This window comes from Gossypium hirsutum, chromosome A12, assembly GCF_007990345.1.
Source record: "Gossypium hirsutum isolate 1008001.06 chromosome A12, Gossypium_hirsutum_v2.1, whole genome shotgun sequence".
NCBI lineage: Eukaryota > Viridiplantae > Streptophyta > Magnoliopsida > Malvales > Malvaceae > Gossypium > Gossypium hirsutum.
Genome location: NC_053435.1, coordinates 11,745,260 through 11,766,398, shown reverse-complemented (window position 1 = coordinate 11,766,398; position 21,139 = coordinate 11,745,260). Strand labels below are relative to the sequence as shown.

The window sequence follows — 21,139 nt, the reverse complement described above, 5'->3', positions numbered from 1 at the left end:
ACACTCACATATGTTCTTCTTTTTGTTTTTTTCTTTTTATGTAATATATTACTAGGACACGTGTTGATTAGTATCCTAAACTCGCTTCTATTTTTTTATTCCACTAATAATAGATAAGATAAAAATCCATTAATTTCGTACAAAGAATCATACATTTTATTTCATGCAATAAAAGGAGAATTTTTAATTTTATTTTATAATCTAAAATTTTACTTGAATATTTTAAATAAAATATTTAAAAAAATAATTTATAAAAGCTAGTAATTAAATCATTGTTAAAGTCACATCAAGAATGAGATCTTGAAAATGGAAAACAATTTTAGGTGTAATGATTTTTTTACCGTTCCGTTTTGAAAAAAAAATTAATTATTTAATTTTTTTTTCTTATTATATTTTTTTGTCAAATCACCTTAAAATGAATTGAAAAAGTTAATATTTGTTAATTTTATTGATGTGGCATACATATGGATTGTCTTGTGTATGTCATTTTGACAAATTAATTAATTTTTAAAAAATTAAAAATATTTTTTGTAATTTTTATACTTTTAGAACAATTTTAATACTTTTTAATTTTTAAAATTTTTTAAAATTTAAAAAAAATTAAATAATGACGCATCATCCATGTGGTAATCTACATGTATGCTACGTCATTAAAGTTAAAAAAGCGTTAACTATTTATTTTGAAGTAATTTAACAATAACACAAATTTAAAAACTAAAAAGAAAATAAAAAATTAGATGGAAGACTAAATCAAAACATTATTTCAATATATTATTTATTTAACTGCTCTTATCCTCGATGGTTAGGTGCTTTATGGCTTAGCCTTGCCAAGTTAAGCACAAAAAAGTGAATTAGAAATTTTATAAATTGAAATAAAATAGTGAAATTTAGAAAGTTAAATAAGTAAAATAAAATTAGTTAAAATGTATGATTAAATTTATAAGTATTTTATAAACATGATTTTAGGTGATAACCGTCAACAGCATCATGTTACTAGTGAGATGATACAGTGAAAAGAGAATAATTAACAAGATGATGATATTAAAATGAAATTTTACATGCCAACGAAAACAATCCGCTCTAGTTTCACTCCATTTTTATTTATTTATTAATATTTAATGTATATTTAATCATTATTTATAAATTAATTTTCAAACTAAATAGATGGATCTTACATAATAATAATCATTATATTAATTATTAATGACTGAAAAAAAATAATGGAATGAATCTCAACCAAAGAAAACCTATTAAATCTAAGGTATACTACACCACAAATCACTCAACTATTATCTTTTTTTATTAGTCACCCAACTATCAATATTTTTAATTTGGTCATTCAACTATTGTCTCTTTTCTTTTTTTATCATCCAATTATCAATTTTTTTTAATTTAGTTACTCAACAAATTGAATTTTTTGTTGTTAAGTAGTGTTGTCCAATCTTTAACCGAAGGATGACATGACAGTTAAAAAATTGATATAATAATAAATTTAACCTTCAAATTTTACATATTATATCGTAGTCATAATTTTAAAAAATTAACACTTAAAATTTATCTTCCTCTCCTACTTCCTTCACGGCGACTACTATAATTGCCTCCACCTTTCTTAAAAAAAAATTCACGATCGCGATACCCGCAGTGACCGCAATAACATTCGTTATGTCCGCAACCACAATAAACACAACGCGACCGAAAACGCAACCGCGACCGCAATTTAAATCCCTGCTACAAACTACAGCATTTCGAGCATGAACTGAAACACCGGAACTACACATAAAAAGCCAAAAAAGAATTGGATAACAGGCAGGCCAACCACCACTAATGAGTGTACAACCGTGGATACATCAGTAAACCGTTACTGGGCATGACCACGTAGCTTCATTAATTTCTCTCTTAGCATTGCTGCAATAAATTAAATAATATAATTTTTATTTAGGGTTAGAAAGCAAGAGCTTCAGTGTGTCAAAACAAAAGGAATGAAACAAAAAAAGTATTGTGACTAGTTAATTTAATAGATTTATAATTGAATGGAAACAGAATGTTCTCTCTTTTTTGCCTTTTCGTGTGCCTTTTGGTCAGAAGATCGTATTCTATTATTGTGTTTTTTGTCTTTTAAACTTAATTTATGGTTAAAATTAGTTTAAAATAAAGGTGGAGAAAAAAGGGAAGTTTTCTTTAGAGAAAGATGGAGAAGGAGATGCAGGATTGATGGTAGTGGCTGTGAGGAAGTGGAAGATAAATTTTGAGTATCAAATTGACTGTCATTTATAAATTTTAAGGGTTAATTTTTTTAAATTATAATCAAATTAATATAATAATTTTTTAACTGTCACAACATTCTCCCATAAAAAAAATAATGACACTTAACAGAAATGAAAAAAAATAATCTTAATTAGTTGGGTGACCAAATAAAAAAAATTTAATAGTTAGGTAATAAAAATAAAAGGAACAATAATTAGGTGAACAATTAAAAAATTAATAATTAGATGATTAAAATAAAAAGAGACAATAATTAGAAGAGTTATGATGTATTCTACCTTTAAATATAATGTATTATCTGTAAAATTATTAATAGTATCTGAAAATAGAAGGCGTGAAATGAATTGATTTTGCATAGGAATTTCTTTCCTTTTTCCATTAAACTTGATCTCTCTTTATTGAACACAACAAATTAGTATAAAACTCTTTCATAATTTCCGTATGACTTATTTGTATTCAATTTGATTATAATATTTGCATGTTGTATTATTTTCAATTAAAAATGTATAACTATTTATTTCTTATATAAAAGAAATAATATTTAAACATATATGATGAATACATAAACTTAGCCCATTAACCGAATTGAGTTCATTTAAGCTTGAGACTAGAGTTCAATTTGTAGTTTCATTTGTCTCATAGTATAACATGTGTATAAGTGTGTAATATTGAACTTGTATTCAAGGACGAAGTTTGAAAACTTTTTTGAGGTCGAAATTAAATTATAATTTTTATGATAATAAAAATATAAATTCACTATCTGAGTAGTCTATATTTTTATAATTTTTAAAGGACTAAATTAAATTTTTATTATTTTTAAGGAGGCCAAAGTGTAATTTTATTTTATTTGTAACGCCCTAAAACCCGATCTAGAGGTTTAGACCGAATCCCGGAGGTTACATTGATCACCGAAGTGATCGTAGGAAAATTTTGGTTCAACAAGTGAGAAAACAAACAGCATTTTGGTTACGTAAAAATTTTCAGTTATCAAATCCCGATATTCTAACACAAAATAGTTCAATCCAAATAACATCTACTTGCATTTAACACAAAAATTCATACCACAGTATTTAAACAAAACTTACAGTTCAAAATCGTTTAAATAAAACTCAAATTTATAGAAACCACTTTATTAACCAATTTTAAGAAACGTGACATTTCCGAGACTTCTGCATACCAAGTCCAGCATCAGGATTCAAAAATGTACCTGAAGGGGGAAACACTAAGGGGGTGAGCTACATAAGCTCAGTTTGAGTTCAAAATGATTAATCACAGATTTCCAGAAGAGAACCCTAGATGGCAGTTCAATAGCAAAACATACTTACAGAGATATGCAGAAACATAAAGCAAACATGGAACCAACATCCCAACACACGTAACAGTCAAGGCACACCAAATACACACAGAATACTCAACACACGTGTTGTTCAGTCAGATACGGTCAAATAATCTTACACCTTGAACACCCAAACAAATGTATATGAATGCAGTCAAGTACTAAAACCCACTAATCCAGACAACACACCTCTCCGTCTCCTGATCACACCCCAAAAGAGCTGTTTAAGATCATCCAACCAAACACACCAAGTAGGACCTCAAAAGGCCTATCCAACCCCACACACCATGAATGTAGACTAAGCCACTCAGATAATAATATGCAGTAGGGCTAACGTATATGCAGTACAGTGCAATACGGTAATCTTCTGTACAGACATGTTGTAGTTTAGACTGCTAGATCAGATAATAGTATGCAGCAAGGCTGACGTACATGTGCTACAGTGCGGTAATCGCTGTACAAATAAGTTACAATAAGATTGCCAAAACATATCAGAATCAGTCTCCCTTCTCTTCACAACCAACCCAAATATTTACTTTATGCAAGGCTATGTATGTATACAGTCTCAAAGAAACAATGAGCACATCCACAGACAGTAAGACAGAAGTAAATATGCACACACACGCAGCTAACCGGGTTCAGAATCAAACATCTCACACAATAGTCACAAATAACACAAAAGTCTAAGCCCAGATCAGAGTCTTAACTACCTTCACTAAATCTTAGCCAATGGTTGAAATACACAGACACATTTTCAAATCAAAACATACACAGAACGAAAATAAGTGACTTAGGACCACATGGCAGTGTGCTCTGGCTGTGTGGGGGTCAAAATGCCCGTGTAGAGAGAGGCACAGGTCTGTGTGAGCCAGGGACATGGCCGTGTGAACAGACCGTGTAACTCTCTATCCATTTGTGCTAAAATAGAGTGCAGGGCAGACACGGCTGTGTGAGAGGCTTACAAGCCCCTGTGCCTACCAGACACGACCGTGTGTCCAAAACACACGTCCGTATGGAATCCCTAAATTCCCAAATTAGCCACACAGCTATGTTGCACAAAATCACTAAATCCCTAACTCCCAAATACACACGCCCGTGTGCCCAGAGGACACAGCCGTGTGAAAATTGACGAAAGTCCCCAAAATGGCCACACAGCCATGTGGAACCAAATTTTACGAGGAAACCCTAATTCTTAAATGCACACGCACCCGTGTGGTTACAAAAACGCACCCGTGTGGTTACAAAACCACACCGAAATTGGCTACCAATCGTGCCTTTGTTGCCGAAACATTCCTCAGTCCTTAGTTGCTCAGAAATATACCAAAATCACACCCAATTTCTAAGTTGTTCCATGGTAATCGCCCCTTTCGAAAGATCGATTCCACAAGCACACAACAACTTCTAATTTCATAAAAACAACCATAATTCATTAACGAAAATTTAAAAGGTTCGAAACCCACACCTGATTCGTGATCAGAAATGTCTAGAACCCAACTCGATGACCAGAAAATCGAAGCTATTCCAAAACAACAACACCACTGTTTTAAAAAAAATAAAGAAAAGAAAAAACAAAAGAAAGGGGAAGAGGAGAACATCTAAAGAGAAAAAATAAAAATAAAAATAAAAATAAAAATAAAAATGGTTATATATTTTAACTTAAAACCAAACTACTATTTAACAAAACTAAACAAAATAAAAATACTTCTCCAAAACGTACACTCAAAGATTGAACCCAAAACCTTAAGGTACACTAACACTCACTCAACCACCAAACCAGCAAGCCCATTCGACACTTAAACGTGCAACCAAACACAATAGCACAACCTACTCACTGACCCTAACCACAAACCTCAAAACTTCTAACCTAAAATTCGGGGTGTTACATTATTAATTTGAAATTTTAAAAATTTAAAGAGTTTAAATGAAAATTTTTCTATTTTAGGAGAATCGGAGCTCCTGCAAGTCCTCCCCTAAATACTCCCTTACTTGTATTATATCAAAATATATATGATGAAGGTATGTTATTGATTTGAAACTTAAATTGCATAATAATATGATTAAGTTGCTATCTAAAAGTTAAATTTACTAAAATATTAATTATAGTTTTAAAATTAAAAATACCCATGTTAATTAATTTTGTATTAATATAAGTTATCCATAGTTTAAATTATGTTTTATATCTAAGAGGGCATCGAACTAATACGTGTGATATAAAATCACTTTTAGGTCGATATAAGGTAAGAGCCCTAAAAGAGATTATCTAGTAACAATATAATGATCAGACTTAAACCTTTTTAAAACTCATCCATGAGTGGCATTAAGGGTTTATTTGGACAACACAGAGTAATTGAATAAAAAATTAATTATTAGGATATTAATTATAGTCTCTTGTAATTATGAAAAATTGTAATTCCTTAGATGTATTTGGTTGACAGAGTGTAATTACATCATAATTTCCTATATCAATATTTGATAGTTAAATTCGTAACACCCCTCACCCTACCCAATTGCTAGAACAACTACCATCAATAATATAGATAATAATTATTCCAAACATGCAATTATATGTTAAACACATCTACATTATGTTAAATAATCAATTCGAGCTTCAATCAAGCTTACAAAAGCTCTTTTATTGACCCGACACGAATAGGACCAAATTGTAAAGTTTTAAAAGTTCAGGGTCGATGTCATGATGTCACTTCCTCCATATTGTGATGTTGCCAAACAGTCTGTCACGTCATGACCTCATACCACATGACATCATGACATGACTCACTGTTGGCCAAAGTTACGAAGAAGAAAGTTGCTTACTGTGACGTGTACTTTGTTTTTGGTAAAATTTGAGCCAGTTGGTTCCTATTTCAAAGTTTTCCCACAATATCATTATTTTGTGCATAAATGACCAACTTCACCTGCACCAAAATACTACAAACACATACCATTCATGTGCAAATAACTATAATCAACTTTATATGAACTTATATCACCTATTAAACCATTAAATTTATCATTCCAATTCTCTGGCATACATATTAAGCAATTGTCCAAATACCAACTTTGTCAATCTCAAATCACATTCAAACATGCCATTTCATTTGCTACATACATAACTCAAACCATTTACCAAAACATACCATTTCATCTAGACATTAACACTTCCAAAATCAAGCATTAGGTAAGTTTAAAGCTATGTACAACATTCAAAGTTAACATATACAAAACATCTATGTACATGCAACAAATCCAAACTTAAAATGATAAAAAAATATTGATTCAAAAATAGGATAGTGTGAGCTTCAAGGCAACTCGCTTAACATGTTTCACAAAGTGGCAATCTGTAAGGAGAGAGGAAAACAATGGGGTAAGCATATTAAATGCTTAGTAAGTTCATAAGAAATTTACTTAATTTACCTTAATGTCGAAACCATTTTTTATTTGAAAGAAAAACTGGGGTCGACTTTTAAACAACATGTGGACTCGCCACCAATCTCTTTATTTAGGTGTGATTGGGCCACCTACTAAAAACTTTTTGTTCCCTTAAAGATAATTTTGGTTCACGTGAAATCAAAAATGGGTTTGGGAGTCGGTTACGTATGAGGAAGGGTGAGCACCCTCATTACGCCCAAAAATTGGTACCAAATTGATTCGATGCTATCCTTATATAAAATGTTTTAAAATTTTTTTCGAAGCGTGACTCTTTTTAAAAAGGTTTGATTAGTTCAAATTAGCAGTCAAAATTCTCTCGTTTCAAATATATGCAACATCATATTCAACACGATTGGACACGATCCTTTATACCTTCAAAAATACGATTGATTTTTGGCCCTCGAAAACTCGTACGTTAAAATTATAAAAGGATATCCAAACATTTAGTTCACCGAAAAAAATCATACCCAACACGGTAGGGCACGATTTCCTGAATTCCCAAATATTGAATATTGCCTTATTTCAAAATTTTAGACTAATAAGGAAAATTGGAAATTAGCTCAAAACACGTTTATTTGTTTTAAAATGGATAAAATACTTAATGCATCACAAAGAAATATTTGTATAGAAAAGGATAAACCATTTTAAAACCAAATACAACTAAATACAACTATTCTAAGCAAATGTAACCAAATCTTTAATCATGGATGGAGAGGAATTGATACAATGGATAAAACAATGACTAAGTGATGTACATCAACAATAAATATGGCACAATATAAAACAATTCACAAAACATTTACAAAATAAAATGGAAATTCGAAGTGGTATAAGACATTTTCAAAGTAATGATAATTAATAAACGAAATATATATATAACATATAAGTTAACAAATTTGCATAAAAACTAAGAGTATATATTTATTGAAATAGATATTGTAGAATAAAAGTTTGAATCAAATTATATGTAAAATATTTTAAACACAAATTCATTCAAAAATTGACAATATACATAATAACTTAAATAATATATTAAATATGAAGGAATGAAAATACATGATGAGGTATAGTACACATAATAGATTTTTAAAAACATGCATATATAAATAGATATAGGAATAATTATTTATAAAAAAATAGTATGAAATTAATAATACATATAAAATTAGATTATCTTATAAATTATATACATACCATTGTACTTAAAAACATTTAGAAGAAATGCTAAATAACATACTAAGATAATATAATATAGAGAAACATTTCAAAATAACAATTTTATAAGCACAAAGATGAAGTTCCAAAATAGTATCATATATACATAAAAACATTTAAGTGGATCGTAAATCAAGAAGTATTTTAAATAATTTATGTGTCAACATATATATATATTTAAACAACACTTTATAATAAGGTAGTAAAATAATGTAATGTAAAAAGAATTTTAAAACATTCAAAATAATAGTTATTATAAATTAAAAAATTAATAAGAATAATATGTATAAAAATATGTGTAAAATTTTAGAGAAATAGGATACATAATGTGAAAATAAGATAAAAAACAATCTCAAAATAATTATACAAATGTAAACAAACAAAATTATTAACATGGATTAATGCATAAAAATATTAAATGTATTTTAAATTAACTGATTGTACAAATGAAAGACAAATTAAGATTGAAATAAAATAAGAAGGATAATTCATAAATAAAGTAATCATAAAATAGATCAATGCGCAACACGCGTAAATGTATGGGGACTGGAATTGCAAATCTCCCCGAGCCCAAAACACAGCACTGTATCATGGACGAAGATGAAAACGCGCACAAATTAAAGTGCCAAATTAAAAAAAAAACAAGGCAAAATGAATAAGGTGCAATCGAATACTGGAGTGGAAGGAAGGATCCAGCGCGTAATTTCCCCATTTAAACAAAAGAGCGCAGATCCGACTTGCTAATCGGACCAACGCGTGGATCTGCATTATCATAAACGGCGTCGTTTTTTGCAAAGGTTTTAATGCCTTGTTTCCCTTTTTTTTAGATGTAGCCGTACTTTTAACCCAAACTAACAGCCCCAAAAATCAATTTGCTAGGGTTTCTTTTGCTAGTAGTCGAACCACCATAATGTTTGGTGATCAACAGCACGCAAACAGTACCCGATCCTGCCATTGAAGGTGTTCGACCATGTCTAAAAGGATTTGGTAAGTATATTCTTCCCCCTTTTCTTCTTTATTTGAAAAAAACTTCAAATATCATGTTTTCTTTTTTAAAAAAACGTAGAAAAATTCATAAAACAAAGAAGATTTCATCACTATTCGACTCCTCGCCCTTACCTCCGCATTTCTGAGGTATTTAGGCTCTCATTGGTGTTGATTCACATGCTAAGAATCCAAGCCAATAGAAAGAAAATAAATTAAGAGAGGAAATAAAACTTGAAATCACCTTTGCTAAAAAAATCTTTTTTCTTTCTTCTCTATGCATGCGTTTACGTTCGTCCCCCCTTTTTGCAGGTACAATCATCGGATTTTATAGCCAGATTTATAGAGTAAAAAAATAAAAAATAAAAAAAAACTTTTATTGCTGTCATTTGTTGTATTCTGTTAGCTGGCCTCTTCTCGTGTATTCTAACGCAGGGATGGCCGTACGGAGGAGCGAGGAGACGCACGAAGGAGACCGTGCGAGGAGCCTCTAATGGGAGCCCAACTCTCTGGCATTCCAGAAGCTTCTGGTACTCTCGGCTGTTGTGTTTCTTTTTGGGTGTATTAGGCCTCAGGTTTGGGCTATTGGAATTGGTTTTAAGGTTTATTTAATTGGGTCAGATTTTATGTAATTCGGTTAAGAGATTTTGGGTATTTGTTAAATTGGGTTAGAAAATGTATTTGGGCTGCTTTTAATTTTATTATTTGGGAATGATGGTTTGTAAAGATTTAGACATTAGGGAATTATTATTTACTTATTTTAATTTACTTTTGGTTTTTTGTGGGCCGGGCGAATTGGGCCTATTACAGCTGCCCCTCTTTGCTCATTGTCGTGAAATGAGAATAGAGCAAAGACTTTAAAAGGACCAATTTTGCCCGGTTTTGTTGAATCTTGTCCTCTTGACACTATTCTTCTTCAAGTAATCTCAGTCAGTCTTACTGTTTCCAGGGACATACTCCACTAAAAATCGTCGACTTTAATCTCAGGAGGATCTTCAGTCTGCCCCATTACTGCAGCTAAGACTCAATCTTCAACTTGCTCTTTTGCTACCTCAGAGAGATAGGGTTAGTGGCTAAAATCTGCTCCATTGCCGATACGTGGAGAGAAGATTCGCCATCTTCGATCCACTCTGCTAATGTAACTTTAGGGAGATAAAATCTTCAATTCTCAATCTGCTTCCTTGCTACCTTAGGAAGATAAGACTCATTCTTCAATCTACTTTCTTGCTACCTCAGAGAGATAAGGCTTGTGGCTTAAATCTGCTCCATTGTCGATACATAGAGATAAGATTCACTATTCTCAATCTGCTCCACTGCAACTTTAGGGAGATAAAATCTTCAATTCTCAGTCTGCTTCCTTGCTACCTCAAGAAGATAAGACTCATTCTTCAACCTGCTCTCTTGCTACCTTAGAGAGATAGGGCTTGTGACTTAAATCTGCTCCATTGCCGATACATGGAGATAAGATTCGCCATCTTTGATCTGCTCCGCTACTGCTTAGGGAGATAAATCTGTGATTTTCAGTCTGTTCCACTGCAACCTCAGGGAGATAAGACTTGTATATTGAGCCTGCTCCACTGCAACTTCAGAGAGATAAGGCTTGTTGCTTAAATCTGCTCCATTACTGATACATGGAGATAAGATTCGCCATTTTTGATCTACTCCGCTACTGCTTAGGGAGATAAATCTGTGATTTTCAGTCTGCTCCACTGCAACCTCAGGGAGATAAAACTTGTATATTGAGCCTGCTCCACTGTAACTTTAGGGAGATAAGGCTGGTGGTAAAATTTGCTCCATTGCCGATACATAGAGATAAGATTCACCATCTTCGATATGCTCCGCTGCAACTTCAGAGAGATAAGATCTTCAATTTTCACCAATATCGTTACACTGTCCTCTAAGGAACATGTCCTGTAAACTCCATTTTGTATGCGTATGTTTATGCCAAATAATTAGGATGCAGTGATTGAAATGAATCCAATGCTCCTAACTAAATGTAGTATGAATGATATATGCAGAAATGAGGATGATTCCATTTTAACAATTTAGGGTATCACCACTCGTTGTTTATTAATACTGTTACTGACACATTTGCTCCACCATCATCTTGATAGAGTATCCCAAAGAAACAACATATCCTGTTTGGCGAGCTTACCCCACTGTACTTCCAACGTCCCTTCCACTACTCTTTTTGAGACAAAAACATTGCAACTTACAGTTGAATTTTCCTCTGTTCAATTTGCTACCTCACTCTTCAGGTGTTATAGCCAAATGTACATTTTGATATTTTCACGAATACAAAATATCATTTCCTTTTCTTGAGAATAAAATTGTATCATCAATACTGTGTCTTGCCTTCTTGCTCAATCATCATTTGGACAGAGATCTCAAAAAGGCAATTTATTCAAATATATCCTTGAACTTAGGTGTATTCTAAATAATTATTCCACTTCCGATTCTTGCATTATCTAGAAACTCCTAGAGTAATATGCAAAACTTCTATCGTGAAAACATTTCTAGTTCATTCATCATTATCTCAATGCAACATGCTTGCAATTAAATCGTAATAATGGATAAGAATGGAATTGAACTTGAGTTCAAAGTAAATAAATCATCAAAAGAACAACAATGACTATTAATTTTGGACTGTATATCTTGAAAAAGAAAGAATAATTCAAAGATAACCAATTTTTTGGAAATAAAATGAGGATCAGGTACCCTTAATATCGCAAACAGAGCTTCGTTGCTCAAACTTCTTGAAAACCAATTCAAACTTGACATGTGTTCAGGAGATCAGAAGTACTCTGTCAATGCCCCAAGATGCAACATACCCCCTTCCTTATTAATTCAAGTGTAGCAAGATTACCGCCTTCTCACTTTGGATCCATATTTGAGCTGCCCTTTTCGGGTTTTCAACTCAAATCCCCTTTGGTCACAAGGCGCCCTTTGCCGGTTTTCACATTGGCCTCTCCTTTTTCTTTTTTTTTTATATTATTGAGTCCCAAAGTGCCCTTTGTGGGTTTTCACTTTGGCTTCCTTCCCTTGTTAAGTGTAGTACTTTTTGACTGAATCCGAGTTCACTGGATTAGACAAGTTTCTTCCATCCATTTCAGCTAGGATTAATGCTCCTCCGGAGAAAGCTTTCTTTACCACACACGGCCCCTCCCAATTTGGCATCCATTTCCCTCTAAAATCTGTTTGTATAGGAAGAATCTTTTTTCGAACCAAATCTCCTTCATGAAATTTTCTTGGGCGAACCTTTTTGTTGTAAGCCTGCATCATTCGCTTCTGATACATCTGACCATGCTGAATAGCCCTCAGCCTCTTTTTCTCAATCAAATTCAATTGATCATATCGAGATTGTATCCATTCTGCTTCATCTAATTTCAATTCTGACAAAACTCGAAGAGAAGGTATCTCCACCTCAATAGGTAAAACAGCTTCCATTCCATAGACTAACGAGAAAGGCGTTGCCCCGGTAGAAGTTCTGACAGACGTTCTATAAGCATAAAGAGCAAATGGAAACTTCTCATGCCAATCTTTATAAGTTTCGGTCATTTTCCCCACGATCTTCTTGATATTTTTATTAACTGCTTCCACTGCCCCATTCATCTTTGGGCGCTATGGTGATGAGTTATGATGTCTGATCTTAAACTGACTGCAGACCTCTGCTATTGTGCTATTGTTCAAATTTAACGCATTATCAGATATGATCCTCTCAGGCATTCCATATCGACATATAATTTCCTTCTTTAAGAATCTGCTGACTGCCAATTTAGTTACATTGGCGTACAAAGCAGCTTCCACCCACTTGGTAAAATAATCAATGACCACGAAAATGAAACGATGCCCATTTGAAGCCTTTGGTGAAATTGGCCCTATGACATCCATGCCCCACATGGAAAACGGCCATGGGAAAGTCATAACATGTAAAGGCGAGAGAGGTATATGAATCTTATCACCATAAATTTGACATTTGTGACATTTATTGGCATAATTGATACAGTCTCCTTCCATGGTTGACTAATAATATCCGAACCTCATAATTTGTCTGGCCATTGTGAACCCATTAGCATGTGTTCCACAAACACCTTCGTGTACCACTTCCAAGATTTTCTTGGATTTCACGGTATCCACACATCTCAAAAGTACCTGATCCTTCCTTCTTTTATACAAGGTCTCCCCATCTAAAACATAATCACAAGCGAGCCTTCTCAACGTTCTTTTGTCATTCTCCGTGGCTTGATCTGGATATTCATGATTTCTCACATATCACAATATATTCTGATACCAAGGATGATCATCTCTTTCTTCTTTCTTTATATTATAACAATAAGACGGGGCCTCACAAATACTCATCTGAATAGGCTTCATATCCTCCTGTCTGCTTACTTTGATCATGTAAGCCAAAGTAGCCAAGGCATCTGCCATCTGATTTTCATCACGCGGGAGATAATTGAAAGTAATGTCATCAAACTCTTCAACTAATCCCAACACCAGCCTTCTGTAATTAATTAGTTTGGAATCTCTTGTCTCCCATTGACCTCAAAGTTGGTAAATTACCAATGCAGAATCTCCATGAACAACTTTTTCAACACTTGGATGTGCTCCATTTTAGTTTAAGATTTGTCTATCATATCATCAACATACACTTCAATCTCCTTATGCATCATATCATGGAATAAAGTCACCATAGCTCTTTGATACGTTGCTCCAGCATTCTTTAATCTGAATGGCATCACCTTGTAACAGAACGTGCCCTACAAGGTTATGAAAGTAGTCTTCCCCATATCTTCAGGATGCATCTTTATCTGATTGTACCCCGAGAAGCCATCCATAAAGGAAAACAACGAGTATCCAGCAGTATTGTCCACTAGCGTATCAATATGAGGCAAAGGGAAGTTGTCTTTTGGGCTAGCCTCATTTAGATCCTTATAATCCATACACATTTGCAACTTTCCATGTTTCTTGGGAACAGGCACAACATTGGCCACCCAGTCTAAATACTTGATCACCTGAAGGAATCTCGCATCAAACTGCTTTTTGACTTCCTTCTTGATCTTTAAGACAATATCTGGCTTCATTCGCTAAAGTTTCTACTATACTGGCTTGCAATCTGTTCTTATGGGAAGGCAATGTACCGCAATATCAGGGCTTAAACCGGGCATATCCTGGTATGACCATGCAAAAACATCTTTGAATTCCTGAAGCAACCCAACAAGGTTCCGCTTTTTTTCTTCAGCAATGCATGTTCCAATTTTCACAACTTTCCCCTCTTTCAAAGTCACCATGTCTACGGTTTCTTTATGAGGCAAAATTTGCTTTTCCTCTTGTTCTACCATCCTTAACAAGTCTGGAGATAAATCACAGTCTCTATCATCGTTAAAGTCCTGAGATCCCTTTAAACACATGTCTTGCTCAAATAGTAATGCTGAGTCAGTAACAATGTCACTCATGATATTGATATCCCAGGACCTATTATAGGTACAAAAAAATATACAAAGAATGAATGAATTTGATAATTATTGTTTTGTATGGTATGTTTATGAATGAAATAAAAGAATGATTGAAGAAAGAACCAAAATAATTATTTAAATAGAAAAAATAACACAATTGCTTGTGAAAAGAATAGTATTTGCTCAAAATGATAGCTAAAAATGTACTTCATTGAAATAATAATGTTTGAACATGAACCTATTTCACAAAGAAATCTTTATTGCTTTTAGGCTTAAAACAACAAGTTTGTTTTGAACATTACTCTGAGTGAGCTCTAAAAACTACAAGAAGATTTTTTGCAGTCCAATTGTCTAGAATACTCCCAGGCTCATACGGACGAATATCTGACAAAATCCCCTCTTCAATTATTTCTTTAGAAATGGCATTGATGTACACATTTCCCCATGCTTCTTTCATGCTTTCTTTCTCTAGCAACCCTCGCTCAGGATAAATGAATCCTCCCGACACAAAAGACATGGAGATGTGAGGAATTATCATGGGCTCCCACTTAATTTCTCCCCCACTCACTCGTGCTTTTCTTCTTTCTTGCCTTCTTTCTAGTTCTTTTTTCCTTTGTCTTGCATCTGGCTTGAACCCTAAACCAAAGCGATCCTGCTAGTCTTTCAGCATTGGAACTTCAATTCTTCCTTAGAGGTATCTTCCAAGTCCTTTTCCTGGTACAGCTCCCCAGCTTACCATCAACTGTAAACCCATCATCATAGTTTTGGATATTTTTGGCTCCAGAACTCTACTTCCCTCAGTGATGAATGTTGCATTCACAAACTCCAAAGAACAAAAAGAATACTCAATGGCTTCCTCATCTGTCTTTACATACGACACATCACTACTTATGGCCGCAATAATATCTTTTTCAGCATTTATCGTCACCAACCGCCCTTCTGATACCAGCTTTAGCTTTTGATGTAATGATGAAGGCACTGCCCCTGCCGAATGTATCCAAGGTCTTCCCAACAAGCATTTGTAAGAGGGTTTAATATCCATTACTATAAAAATCTACCTCATACGTGGTGGAGCCAATCAACAAGGGTACTTCTATTCTCCCCATGACTCTCCTCTCTGTGCCATTAAATGCTCGTACTATGTTCTGACATCCTTTCATGTGAGAGCTATCCACAGGTAACTTGTTTAGTGTGGACAAAGGCAACATATTCAATGCTGAGCCATTATCTTCCAAGACCCCTGGCAACGTGTATCCTTTACATCTGGTAGTTATATGCAAAGCTTTGGTAGATCCCATTCCTCCTAGTGGAATCTCGTCATCATTGAAAAAGATGAAGTTGTCTGCACTTATGTTGTTAACCAACCGATCCAACTTATTGACAAAAATATCGTTGGTTACATATGTCTCGTTTAGCACCTTCATCAACGCACTCCGATGCACCTCTGAACTCAAGAGTAAAGCCAATATAGATATGCGGGCTGGTTGTTTACGCAACTATTCCACCACACTGTACTCGTTATGTTTTAGAAATTTCAGGAATTCCTTAGCTTCTTCTTCTTTCACCGGTTCATTAACAGGCACCTCAATTTCAACTGCTTTTCCCCTTTTCTGTTCAATTGCCAAATCTTTTCCTTTTACAGGCTCTGTTCGAGCACTTGTCAAATCATGTCGCCTTCTACTGCGTGTGTGAGAACCTATATGTTGGTCCTCCTTTAACGGGCAGACTGAACTCTCTTTTCCCGGAATTGTCACATTACAATTGTAGTTCCAAGGGACCCTTTTATTATCCTTGTAAGAAAAAACCGCTGGCTTCTGAATTATGATCTTTGGCGTCACTTGAACTCCTGCTTCATTCTTAGGATGCGAAATAATTACCACAGGATAATTGACTTTTGGGGCACTTGATACGGATTCTGACGCGCATATATATTCTTCCTTCGTAACCTCTTTATAAAACTCTATTTCTTTGCTGTCCATCAGACCCTGGATAACAACTCTGAACCCTTCACATTCCTGAATTTTGTGTCCCTCTTTATGATGGAATTCACAATAATTCTCTATCCCATAATCATTTCATTCAGTGTTTAAAGTGATTGACCCCCTTCTTGCCATCTTTTTCCAAACTCGTCTCAAAAGAGTTTTTACTTTTAAAACATCCATCTTGATCCTTTTTCCTATACCTCCATCTATTGCATTTACCCCATTATTAGTATGATTAGGTAGCGGATTTTTAGTACTGGGTGGATTATCAAATTTCACAATACCCATCTGGATAAATCTCTCAACCAGCTTCTTGAAAGTGGTGCAATTTTCTATTGAATGGCCCACAATTCCTGCGTGATACTCACATTGAGTATTAGCATCGTACCATTTAGGAAACAGAGGCTGTAATGGCTTTAAGTAAAAAGGTGCCACCACATGTGCATCCAACAAACTTTGATATAACTCTTTGTATGTCATGGAAATTGGTGTAAATTGAATCTTCTCATTATTCTGCCTGGTTCCCGACTCTTGCCTGGATGAACCTTGACCGAAAGTTACCGCTTTTGGTTGACTTACAGTAACAGACTTTGAATATCCTACGTTCGCATTGTTCACCTCATTCTCTTTTTTTTTGTGGCACAGACATCTTAGCACTTTCTCCTGCATCTATCCTTCCATTTCTTATGGCATTCTCAATCATTTCTCCTGTCATGACCACATCCACAAAGCTCTTCGTGGCAAATGAAGCCTTTAAGGTGTTAATGAAGAGCATCGTAGTTTCTTTCTCCAAGAGCGGTGGCTGAACTTGAATGGCCATTTCCCTCCACCTCTGTGCATACTGCTTAAAACTTTCATTTGGTTTCTTCTCCATATTCTGTAGAGTAATCCTATCGGGAGTTATATCTGTCACATGGCTGTATTGCTTCATGAATGCCTGTACTAAATCTCTCCATGAACTAATTCTGTTTTGACTCAACTGATTGTACCATTTAGCAGCTACTCCTACTAAACTATCTTAGAAGCAATGAATTAACAATTGATCGTTATGGACACACCCCATCATTCTTCTGTAAAACATAGTGGTATGAGCTTCAGGACAGCTCGTTCCATTATATTTCTCAAATTCTGGCATCCTGAACTTGTATGGAAGTACTAAATCTGGGACCAAACTTAGATCTTTTGCATTAATTCCTGGGTGTCTATCAACACCTTTCATTGCTCTAGCCTTTTCCTCCAGCCATTTACACCGTTCTTCTAACTGCTTTTGTGACTCTGCCTTTGCTCTTTCCTCTTTCACAACTTCATCCAAATCAGGGACCATTGGATTATTCGAATTGTTACTAGGATTATAACCTGAACCAGCTTAAGAATTCATTGGTACTGAAACCCCAGCCTGAAACTGCTGAGGCCTGATCGTAATAGATGGTTTCTGCAAATTAATCTCAGGTTGTGTCTGTACATGTGTAGGAGTGAAGCCAGGCGGATATTGAGAGTCTTCATTTTTTTCTCCAACATTATCCATAGGACCTTTTCCCTTATCCACTCTTCCCATCAGCAATTGAGACAACTGACTCGTCATCTCTCTTTGGGACTCCATCATCTGTTCTTTCATCTCTTGCTGAATCCTAGCCAGCTGCTCTTGCATCTGTGACTGCATTTGCTCTTGCATATCGTTTTGCATTTATTCTAACTTTTCCAGTCTTTTGTCCATTGACTTAGTCCTTTTCCTCGTACCGTAGGGATGCATATTTGGTGTGTTTTTGTTGATTTCCAGATTACTGAAATAATCTTTAATTAATTAGAATCTTAGTATGATCTTTAATGCATATGACGTAAAGAAATGCAAATGCATGAATGCAAAGGAGGCATCAATTCTGATTCAATTCCCTTTAGAAAACTTTACTAGAAAATAAAATTCTTTACATAAAACTGAGTTACAAATACAACTTCGCCCTAACACTAAACTGAGTTACAAAGCCTTAATTTTCTTAAGCAATGAAGCTAGTTCTTGTCCCCTATCTGACTCCAACTCATACTTCACACTTAATACGTCTGCTTGTACCACCAAAGATTACAAGTAATCAGCTACTTCTCGAATTTGTATTACAGCTTCTCCCATGATGTAATCTCTGCTTCTAACTTGGTCTTGAGAGTGATGAAGCTGATCCTTCTATTACTCCTCATTTGCCTCCAAGAACCCAATCCTCATTTCACAATTTTGCAATGCTATCTCTAACTCTTCTATTTTCCCTTTCATCTCCTCAATCTTACTTAAACTTGCTTTCAACTCTGCCACAAAATTACGATTCCGGTATAAACATAGAGATCTCTCAAGTTCCGCTACTCTGGCTCTTAACTCATCTTTTTCATTCTTACTTTCTGACAAATTTTTCTCCAAGGCCTCATTCCGAGCTTGAGCCTCCTGGAACTTCTTTTCCCATTGATCTGCCCTAGCCCTTTCTTCTCGAGCCTTTTGGCGCCATTATTTTGAAGTCTTTCTTAATCCTTTTTCTTTCTTCTCTATACGTGCGTTTATGTTCGTCCCCCCTTTTTACAGGTACAATCATCGGTTTTTATAGCCAGATTTACAGAGTAAAAAAATAAAAAAATAAAAAACACTTTTATTGCTGTCATTTGTTGTATTCTATTAGCTGGCCTCTTCTCGTGTATTCTAACGTAGGGATGGCCGTACGGAGGAGCAAGGAGACGCGCGGAGGAGACCGTGCGAGGAGCCTCTCATGGGAGCCCAACTCTCTAGCATTTCAGAAGCTTCTGGTGCTCTCGGCTACTGTGTTTCTTTTTGGGTGTATTGGGCCTTGGGTTTGGGCTATTGGAATTGGGTTTTAAGGTTTATTTAATTGGGTTGGATTTTATGTAATTGGGCTAAGAGATTTTGGGTATTTGTTTAATTGGGTTAGAAAATGTATTTGGGCTACTTTTAATTTTATTATTTGGGATTGATGGTTTGTAAAGATTCGGACATTAGGGAATTATTATTTATTTATTTTAATTTACTTTTGGTTTTATTATGGGTCGGGTGAATTGGGCCTATTACATTTAACATTTCAACAAGCTAAACATTTAAAAACATTGGCATTCAATATGGCATAGTTTGTAGTAACAAATGTTCGATTTATAAAATAAATCTAAAATACAACTTAATAAACTAGGATCTGTCATGTCAAATCATCAAGAACAAATCAAGAACAAAAATAGATGCGGAAGCGTACCTAAATCCATGGATTCCTTGAAACTTTTTGGATCTTGGGGATTTGTTCTTCCAAATTAGCACACAAGAAATTCAGAGAATATCTGCTCTCTTTTTCCTAATGATGGGATATTAGAAAAGATATCTTGTGTGTAATTTGGGGACCATAACCCTAATATTTATAACCTTGGTATATTAGTTCTAATCAAATTCTAATTAGCCCATCATTAATTAAAATTTGATTAGAAGAGTATCTACACATATTTGACCCATACTTTATTTAATAATTAAAAGCCCAATAAAATTCTAACCAAATTAGATCACTTTTAATTTGGGCTAACCTATCATGATAGTAAATAATAACATGTAATTATCCTTATTATATATGTGATGTCCAAATTTTCCAACAATCTCCCACTTAGACCACATATATATACTAATTACTTTATAATTACATGTCATTATTTAACCTTATGAGCTCAAAATTTTACTATCATATCCAAAAGGCATTTCGAACAATCTCGTCCATTAATTATGTTAACATAGAACCAAGGCGACTTTCGTTACAAATATCATAACTAAATCCATCCATGATCACGTATATTAACACAACCAAATGACATAGATCAAGTATGGATGTGTAGCGTAGAAATTACATGCAATATGATCTAAAAATGTCTATTTCCAACTGGTCCTCTTTAAACTTAAGTGAGGTCAATTTCAAAATAATAAAAAGAGTGAATAAACTGAATACTTCATTTCTGATTAAAAAATAACCAAATACATAAATGTTTGAAATATAAACTCCCACTAAATCATGATATCCTCAAACAATGTAACACCCATGTGAGCAGTGTGCTCGTGAAAGACCTTGGGTGGTAAACCTTTTGTGAGCGGATCCACTATCATAGAGTTTGTCCCAATGTGCTCTATGGATATTTGACCATTTTAGGGTATTGAGTAAGACTAAATTTGTCTCATTTAGCGACAGGGGTGTCACCTAGTCTACAACGCTGCATGCCAAACCTTTTGAGTACTTTATCAATATAGCTCTTTTGTGATAATCCAAGAATACCTCGAGATCGATCTCAATGTATCTAAATTCCTAAAACAAAAAAGGCGTCCCTAGGATCTTTCATCTCAAAATGCTTCGATAAAAACCTCTTGGTTTTGTGCAATAAGCCTATACCATTAGTGGCAAGCAAAAAGTCATTAACATATAGAACCGGAAATATGTACTTACTCCCATTGAATTTGTGATACA

General features: G+C 34.2%; 1 protein-coding gene across 1 annotated transcript; it reads right to left on the bottom strand.

Moving 5' to 3' along the window:
• Positions 1-16,178: 16,178 nt before the first annotated feature.
• LOC107920592 (uncharacterized) lies at positions 16,179-17,988 on the bottom strand. Its single transcript, XM_016850382.2, has 4 exons — positions 17,723-17,988; positions 17,312-17,677; positions 16,865-17,199; positions 16,179-16,741 (listed from the first exon to the last, which is right to left on the bottom strand). The coding sequence occupies exons 1-4, from the start codon at positions 17,986-17,988 to the stop codon at positions 16,179-16,181; spliced, it is 1,530 nt and encodes a 509-aa protein (XP_016705871.1).
• Between the last annotated feature and the right edge of the window lie 3,151 nt (positions 17,989-21,139).